The sequence below is a fragment of the Gracilinanus agilis genome, chromosome 4 (genome assembly GCF_016433145.1).
Source record: "Gracilinanus agilis isolate LMUSP501 chromosome 4, AgileGrace, whole genome shotgun sequence".
Taxonomy (NCBI): Eukaryota; Metazoa; Chordata; class Mammalia; order Didelphimorphia; family Didelphidae; genus Gracilinanus; species Gracilinanus agilis.
This window is the reverse complement of record NC_058133.1, coordinates 114,882,006-114,891,659: the sequence shown is the minus strand read 5'-3', so window position 1 is coordinate 114,891,659 and position 9,654 is coordinate 114,882,006. Positions and strand designations below refer to the sequence as shown.

Here is a 9,654-nt window from a genome sequence, read left to right as displayed (position 1 = left end):
TGAACATAGTGCTATTGAACTGGGCAGGTAGCAGAATTATAACAACTTCTAGCATTCAAGTCCTCTATTCCAAGGTAAGAGGCGTTAGGATCCTTTTCCCTATTTGTCCTATTCTCCTTCCCGCATTCCCACATTTCTATTCGTGTATCCCCTGCCCCATAGCTAGGACATTTTAAGATGCAGAATTCCAATTGACTCATGGAAAGTGCATAAAATATCTTCATTCCTTTTTTAAAAGCTGTGAGCCCCCAGTGACCAAACATTTAACCTAGGACTGTAGGAATGAGTGGGACTATCTACAACCAACAACTGCTATTTTGCCTTATCTGTGTGCCTCAGTTCTCTTATTTATAAAATAATAATAGTAGCTATTTTGAAGTTTCCAAAGACTTTACATATTATACCATATGATCTCTAAACTTTCTTCGCCTTGCATATTCTATTTTATGACTTCTGTCCATCCTCTTGCTGGCCTCAAACTTGGAGCCTGAGGAGTTAGCACTCATAGACAAAGGGAAGAAGAGAGGAGGCTGATTTCTCAGGGCCCCTTACAAAAAGCTTTCAGTTTCCTTTCATCAGAATGGTAACAATCCTTTGGAATTCCCCACATTTTTTCCCCTTCTTCATCTTTTCTATAGAGTTCCAAACCTTACAGATAGAGGAAGAGAGAAGATCTAAGACCTAGATTAGATCTAGGACCCATCCCATTTGTCTGCTCCCATCCTGGCATCACATTCAAGTAACTAATGGCAGAATGGGCATACAGGGAAGAATAATACTCATTTTTAAAAGTCACTCATTTGAGTGTCACAAATTTATAAGTGCTGCCTCAGTTTTATTGGTTGAATATAGATAGTACACAGAATTACCTTGGTTTTTGTTTCAAACAAGGGAGCACACTATAGATCTCACTCAATTCCTGGAGAGGGATGATTATCTCTTATAAGTGGAGTAATTGATATCCAGAGAGGAAAATGACTTCTCCTTGATCATAGGTTAAGTAAAGGGCAAAACTGGCACTCAAAGACTGTCTCCTAGTTTAGGGTTCTCTCTGCTAGATTATTTCAGGTATTGGCTAAAGCACACACTTGATGAGGGTTCTAAATTAGAGTCCTGTAGGGTTCAGCTGCCTTCTAGTGAGAATTGAGCCTGGAAGTTAGGGGGAAGGGGTTGTTTCATCTTGGGGGTTTCCTGAGATTTGACTCACTACCTCATTCTCTTCCAGGTGAGTTGCATCCCTTGGGGATCTCCCCATTAGTAGAAGATGTGGTCACTCTTTATGTTGATGGGTAAGTACTACCTTTTCCCTTCTTCTTAGCCCTGTGTGAGTTTTCCAGAAGGGATGGATAGGGTGACTGGGCAGAGTGGATGGCCAATGACTGAAATTCCAGTTACAGGGTATGAGTATCAGCTCTGATGCTCTTTGGGTGGAGAATTGTGGCTTACTGGTGACCTTTCTAATGAGAACATTTAGGCCAATTTCCTTGTTCTTCACTCTCTAAGGAAAAATGTATAAATCTCTACTTCCCTTCAATTGCTCCCAAGTATCATTTCTTTCTTGCTTGTTGGTAACTGCTATGCCTGGAAGAGTATATTATCTACCACTCAGTTCTAGAGCCATTCACGTTCTGGTCTTTTGCATTATTTTGATGCGATCAGAAACCTTTATTTACAAAGTCTACCTTGGTATTGTTAGTGAGTATAGTTAGTAGGTAGAGTTACCCCAGTTATTGGGAGCAAACTACAGGTCTCATCCAATTTTCTAGAAATGGATTATCCAAGGGATTCTGGACTACTGATAATGAATAAAGCTAGATGAGAGTTAGGGCCGGGAATAGATTGGGTTAACGATTGAATTGGTGTGATTCAATGTATGTGGCTTAGTGTACGCTAAAGCCATGTAGAGATTTTTAGCTTGTTCATGGTTTTTGGTTTTCTATGGATCTTCTTGAATCTATTTCCACAAATGATTAACAATTGAGAACATATGAAATTGATATTCTATTGAAAGGCATCTGGACTAAAGTCATTACTGCCTCTCAGGCACATAGGCAGAAGATGCTCCCAACTGGCCTGACCTGTATGTAGGAGGAATCTAGAACAATGGAATGATATTCCAGAATCTGGTGGGACTTCATCTTAGCCTCCATGTAACTCACTTTTTTTTTCAAATGATTTCAGCACTGCCAGGACTCCTTCATGGCCAGCAGGCCTGTTCTCGAGGGGCCTGCTACCCTCCTGTTGGGGATCTATTGGTTGGAAGGACACGATTCCTTAAAGCTTCTTCTACCTGTGGAATGACGAAGCCTGAGACCTATTGCACCCCATATGGCGAGGTAGGCTCTACACATATATTTCCTGGTTTTCAAAGATGGAAGTCAAAGAGGGGAAAAGGGAAGAGTATGCCATTCTTTTAAGCTATGATATGATATTCCTGCCATATCCTTTCCAGAAGCATCATGGCATAGTTAATAGAGAACTAACCCTTGAGCTCAGAAGAAGTGAGTTCAAGTCCTGCCTCTGACACATGCTGGTTATGTAGCCCTAGGCAACATATTTAACTTCTCAACTGTTTTAGAGAATTCTCTTAAGATTATATATTGCAGAGAAAGTGTTGACCTTCTTTGGTAGAGGGAGTTAACTCATCTAGGAGTTTTCTATATCAATGAAATAATTATTGTGACATGAATGTATTATTCGTAACATATAATTATTCATTACATAATATAGTACTATATATGTTCATATATAATATACAATTAATAAATTTGTACGATCATATTATGTGATACTAGTTTATATCATTATAATTTGCTCATTTAATTATTTAGCCCCTACTAGATATATGACCAGTATTTTGGAGGACACGAGAGAGAGTTCCTGCCCTTTGGATGCTTACAGTCTAGTTGATAGAGCTAAGATATACATTCATCCATCCACTTATTTATTTATTTATTTGGATTTGGGAAATTTTATTTAATTAATTTAGGATATTTTCCCATTTACAAGATTTATGTTCTTTCCCTCCCCTTCCTCCACCCCCTCCCATAGCTGACACGCAATTCCCCTGGGTTTTACATGTGTCATTGATCAAGATCTATTTCCATATTATTGATATTTGCATTAGGGTGCTCCTTTAGAGCCCACATCCCCAATCATATCCCCATCGACCCATGTGATCAGGCCATTGTTTTTCGTCTGTGTTTCTACTCCCAGAGTTAAGGCGTACATTTATGAAACAATAACTCTGATGCTCTGTAACTGAGCTAGGCAAAGTTTTTCTTGAATTTCTGGGAGACAAAGCTGAAACATGTTCATACACAATTCCTTCCTTCAAGACATTTAATAATAGGATCATAGATTCAGATCTGGAAGATACCTTACAGATTATATTATCCAATTCTCTCATTTTATAGATAAGACAGTTGAGACCCAGGTAGGTTCAGTGACTTGCCCAAGGTCACACACATAGGTAGAAGTAGCAAGGCTGAGATAACCTAGGTCCTTGGACTCCAAATCCAGTGCTATTTTCTCTATATCATGCTGTGGGTTCTTGAATGTGCCCTCATTTATATGCATAAATGATGTTATGGAACTACTATGGGCAGTATGTATCCTTCCCCCCACCCCCAAGTTACTAAGTTACTTTCACTTAGAAACAACTCTAAGCAAAAGAGCAAAGGCTAGGCAAGTTGGGTAAAGTGACTTGCCCAGGATCATACAGCATGGAAGTATGTAAGACCAGGTCTGACTCTCTAACTACTTTACTACCCAGTTGCCCCTGAAGGTATCTACTTTGAGTTGTATTCCAAGCAGCAGTGATGAGTAGCATAGTTACCTGTATGCTCTTGGCCAGTGCTTCTGGGCAGACTTCTGTGAGAATCACTGGCAAGATGTTGGTTGTACAAACAAAGGCCATGAAACAGGTTTCCCTTTGTGGGAAGCTTGACTAGCTCATATTGGAGGATGTGGGATATTAAAAAATCCTCATCTTAGCCTTACTAACATTGAAGTATAATTATAAAAAAATTCCTGCTCTAATTATATAGTGGGAGGGATAAATAATAATTCACATTTTGATAATACTTTAAGATTTATAAAGTGCTTTTTTTACAACATAGGCATGGGCTAGGTAACATGAATATGTCTATCTTTATTTTTTGGATGAGAAAACTGAGGCTCTCAGTGGTTCTGATTAGCTCAGTAATCAACCAAATCTGAAATTCAACCCAAGTTTTTCTAGCTCCAAGTTCAGGGCTCCTCTTCTGCACCACACTGAATCTCAAGGCAATCAAGTAAGTCTCTCAGTGGAAATAAAGCATTAAAATAATTTCATATTAGAAGGAGGAAAAGTAGTGGGACAATTCAATCCAATAAATATTTATCAGGCACACTAATAATAAAGCTAGCATTTCCATAGTACCTACTATGTGCTTAGCATTGTGTAATTTACACATATTTAATTTTATCTTCACAACTCTGTGATCAGGTCCTTCATTTTACAATTGAGGACCCTGGGGCAGAGATTAATTTTCTAGTTCTGTAAAAGTTTCTTGGTAGTTTGATAGGTATGGCACTAAATAAGTAGATTAATTTGGGTAGGATTGCCATTTCTATTATGTTTGCTTGTCCTACCCATGAGCAATTAATGTTTTTCCAATTGTTTAGATCTAGTTTTAATTGTGTGGAAAGGGTTTTGCAATTGTGTATGTCTTGGCAGATAGATTCCCAAGTATTTTATTTTGTCTAGGGTGATTTTAAATGGAATTTTTCTTAACTCTTGCTGCTGGAATGTGTTGGAAATATATAGAAATGCTGATGATTTATGTGGGTTTATTTTGAATCCTGCAACTTTGCTAAATTTGTTGATTATTTCCACTAGCTTTATAGTTGATTCTCTAGGATTCTTTAAATAGACCATCATATCATCTGCAAAGAGTGATAGCTTAGTCTCCTCATTGCCTATTTTAATGCCTTCAATTTCTTTTTCTTCTCTAATTGCTACTGCTAGTGTTTCAAGTACAATGTTAAATAATAGAGGTGATAATGGGCATCTTTGCTTTACTCCTGATCTTATTGGGAAGGCTTCTGATTTATCTGGGGCAGAGATTAAGCAACTTGCCTAGGGTCACATAGCTAATTAAGTGTGAAAAGGCCTTGTGAAAGTCCAAAGGAAGTTGTTGTTTAACAGGAGGACTTAGAACATTTATGGATTTCTGTTATCCAGAAGATCATAGATTTAGATCTGGAAGGGATCTGAGAGGTCATTCTATCCAACTCTCTCATTTGACAGAGAAGAAACTGAAGCTAAGAGACCAGTGCAGAATTCAAAAGTAGAATTCCAACCTGGGTCATCTGACTCTACATCTTGTATTCTTCACTCTATTCCTATTAGGCTTTTTTCCATTCAGCCCCAAGACTAAACTTTATTGATGCTTACATATCTCATTGCTTCTCATGGCCCTCTGGAACTCCCTAGTTATTTTTAATCACAGACACCATCCTTAGCCTTTTAGCTAGTAATTTTGGAGCTCCTATTTGGCTGGGAGAAGGATAGTTAGATAAAGGGGCAAACCTCCAGGAAGTTAGATGACTGTAGCAGGCCCTGGGAAACTTTTTCTTTAGGGAATAGATTACTTAATAAAGACCATGGAATTCATTCAGTGGATCTGATTTTCTAGGCAAAGGAGATCAGTTGCTTCCCTCCTAGGCAGTAGCCTCTTCAGCCCTCCCACTGACACCTGAGAATTATGTGAGACTGGATGAAGTTCTTTCTTTTTCTACTCTATTTTGGCTGCCCCATTTGGGAAGCCAGAAAAAACTCAAAGATCCTTCAGACCTGTGATATATTCTTGCCTTGCTTCCCCTTCCCCTCATCTCCTCTTCTCAAAAGATAGACTTTTCCTTTGGGCCTGTGATATATTCTTGCCTTGCTTCCCTTCCCCTCATCTCCTCTTCTCAAAGGATGGACTTTTCTCTCCTGCAGGCCTGATGCCTTTTGCTTTACACTCAGACTGCCCTCTGTCTCTGTTAACCAGTCAGGGAAGTTGCCCTCTGCCTACATTGCCTCTAAGTAGCCCCCTGGGATCCAAACTGGATTTGCAAGAGAAAAGTCTAGACTTTTATAACTAGGGGGATGAAATCTCAGCTCTCTTTGTGTGGTGAAGAGACATTGATTTATTTACCCTAATGAACATGGGGAATGTAGAAAGAACATTCTGGAATTAGAATCAGAAGACCTAGGCTTGGATCCAAACATTGCCCATTCATGACTCAGGGGAAGACACTTCCTCTCTCTGAGACTCAGTTTCCTCACTGACAAAATAAGGGGTCGGACAATTTGATCTAAGATGCCTTCCAGATCTAACTTTATAATTCTTTCTCAAGACATGTTATTGGTGCTTAGCTTTTCTGCTATTTTTTTTTTTTTGCATGACCTGGACAAGTCCGTTAGCCTTTCTGGGTCTTGACTTCCTTTCCTCTAAAATGAAGGAGTTGGACCAGATCAGTGGTTCTTAAGCTTAGGCTCATGAACTCATTATTTAAAAAAAACATTTTTTTATTACCCTTACCTTCCATCTTAGAATCAATACTATGTATTGGTTCTAAGGCAGAAGAGTGGTAAGGATTAGGCAATGAGGGTTAAATGGCTTGTCCGGAATTACACAGTTAGGAAGTGTTTGAGGATAGATTTGAACTCAGGACCTCCCATCTCTGGGCCTGGCTCTCAATCTACTGAGTCACCTAGGTGGCCCCGATATTTTTTAAAATATTGATAACAGTATTTTACTAAAACTAATTTTCTTTGTGTTTAGTTATTTTTTTTACACTTTTGTCAAAGTCTTCCTGATCCCTAATTTAGTTTTATTTGGGCAAAGATCTTAAGTGTTGGTCATTTCCTTCTCCAGCTCATTTTGCACATAAGGAAACTGAGGGAAATAGAGTTAAGTGATTTACCTTGGGTCACATAACTAGTACATGTCTGAAGCCAGATTTGAATCATATAACCGTGGAAAAATACTTAAATAAAAAAAGAGCCCAAAGGTTTTACAGTATTGCCAAAGGAGTTCATGACATAAAAAAAGGGAAGAACCCTTGACTAGATAATCTTTATGAGGCCTTCCAGCTCTAAAGTGGACTGTTTTTATGAATCAAAGATTGCATATCACCTAATTCCTTTTCTTCCCTCCACTGTCTCTCTCTTCTTTTTGAACCATCCTTTAGCTATAAAATTCTTTCTGCTCCGACTCATTCTCCCCCTTTTTTCCCCTCAGCCTCACAGGGCTGTTGTGAGGAATAAACAAGATAGTATTTGTAAAAAGTCCTTAATATACATGCTTGTATAAATACTTCTTTCTTTCCCTTGCTTTCTCTTTCTTTCTTTTCTCTTTCCTTCTCCTTCCAGTCCCTCTCTCTCAATAACTGAATGCGCATCTAGGGCTGACTTTGAGTGGGGCCAGTCTGGTCTTGGGTACAGAAATGTCCTCCTCTGTGCATCCCCACTTAACTCTGCATAGACCATTCTTGATGGTTTCTCAGCAGCTCCGGAGGCTGAATTTTGCGGTAAATCATGTACTCTGACATCTAAGTGCTGTTTTCTAGCTCCAGTTTCAGACTTCAGTTTTTTATTAAGTTTGAAATAATAGAATTGGGGTGATATGGTGGGGCCTCAGGGTCCCAAGGAGACATCATAATGTCTCCGAGAGAGGAAATGAAACCCTCAGGGAAGCGGGGGCCAGTACTAGTGATATCTCAATGTTCAGTAGTGGAGGTTGTACTGAATGATACCTGTCATAGGATAAGGATGTCCTAGAAATTAATTTTTGGAGATGCTTCCATATACCCCCAATCAAAATCTCTGCAATATTTTTGAGTGAAAAATGGACCTAGAATATCTCAAGCCTAGTGCAAAATTGCTAAGTGTTAGTAGTACTGCCCCTGCTCCTTCTTGGTGGAGGATGTGCAGAATTAGGCAAGAAGGAAAGAGAGAAGAGTCTGTTGGGGGGACTCTGCTTCCATGTACCCTAGGGTGTGTGTGTGGGCAGATGGTTGTCCTCTAGGGAGACAGTGGCCCCAGGAGTTGGATTTCTCCACATCTCTAAATTCTCTGAATCCTAGGACTTATATGCCATCTCCCTTGAGCCTCTGCTTCTCCTGTCAAATCTTCTATGCTCATTAAAAGCCCATCAGTCTATAATCTCAATGGAGAATCTGCCTCTGTGGGTCTTGGTTCATGTTGCAAGACGTTTACCCTCCTGGGTCTAGGCTATCCTTGGCTGTCGGTAGCTGGAGCTTGGCCGTCTGGGTTTGGGCCAGGTATTTTCAAGCCAATGTACCCAGGCAGCTACAAGTCTCACAAAACATAACCCTTAGGCATGTGCCCAGTCTTAGTTCATTGATTTCTCCTTGTTACTTGCAAGGGCACAAGGGGCAAGGAAACTTGGAAGCATTTTCCCTAAAGCCACAGCAATGGATGAGTTCGTCTTTGCTATACTTTCTCCCCACCTCCACCCTCCCTCCCCAACTGATATTTAGTAAATGTTTACTATGTTCTAAGCTCAAGGATGCACAGGCTTACCAGCTGAGTGGCATCCTTCCTTCATCCCTCCTTCTTGAATAATACTCTTGTTTTCAACCTTTTTAAAATCCCTCCTCATTATCCTTTACTACATCCCTGCAAGACCATGTTTTTGCTTTAAGGTAATAACTAGCTAAGGTGATAGAATGAGTCTACTGGGGTATTATTTGGATTCAATAAGCAGTCCTTTTCACCTTCCTAAAATAGTGCTGCATTTTAAATTAGAGACTTCTAGAGGCAATGCCCAAATGTTTTTACTTAAGGAATGATTCTAATGGTGGGAAATTCATGTTCTCTATCAGATATTTGGATGGGATCAATGAGACCTTGTATCCCACTTGCTTCATACCACCTCTCTATGCTATAACAGGGGCATGCTATTTCTTTATCTGCGCTTATTCTAAAAAGATTTCTGAGGGGTAGGTAGGTGGTTCAATGAACAGAGAGCCAGGCTTAGAGACAGGAAGTCCTGGGTTCAAATTTAGTGCCAGGGACTTCCTAGTTATGTGACCTTGGGCAAATCATTTAACTCCAATTGCCTAGTCCTTACCATTCTTCTGCCTTGGAATTGGTATTTAGTATCAACTCTGAGACAGAAGGTAAGGGTTACTTAAAAAAAAAAAGATTTCTGGGAAGACAATTTCTAATTATCCTGTCTTACCCATATCTGGTGCATCAGTCCTCAGTCAGCCCCTCTTAGATTGTAAGTTGAAGGACCGAGTTTGCTCAGCCTAGAGAAAATTGAAAGGGATCTGTATAGATGCCTTCAAATAATTGAAGGTCTATTATGTGGGAAGGACTAGACTTGTTCTGCTTGATCCCAGAGTATAGATCTAGGAGCAATGGGTGGGGTAAGTTATGGATAATCATATTTCTGCTTCTTGTAAGGAAAACCTCTTTCTTTCTTTCCTTTCTTCCTTCCCTTTCCTTCCTTCCTTCCTTCCCTTCCCTTTCCTTCCTCCCTCCCTTCCTTCCTTCCCTTTCCTTCCTGCCTTCCTTCCCTTTCCTTCCTTCCCTTCCTTCCTTCCCTTTCCTTCCTCCCTCTCTTCCTTCCTTCCCTTCTTTCCTTCCTTCCC

At 39.8% G+C, this 9,654-nt stretch overlaps 1 protein-coding gene across 1 annotated transcript in view; it reads left to right on the top strand.

Annotated features, from left to right (window-relative positions):
* The first annotated feature begins 1,264 nt into the window (after positions 1-1,264).
* The window catches only part of LAMB3 (laminin subunit beta 3), a 68,844-nt gene continuing 60,454 nt past the window's right edge, over positions 1,265-9,654 (top strand). Inside the window, exons 1-2 of the mRNA XM_044674954.1 lie at positions 1,265-1,289; positions 2,182-2,336. Coding sequence (XP_044530889.1) covers positions 1,265-1,289; positions 2,182-2,336 — 180 coding nt within the window. The remainder of the gene's footprint in view (positions 1,290-2,181; positions 2,337-9,654) is intronic.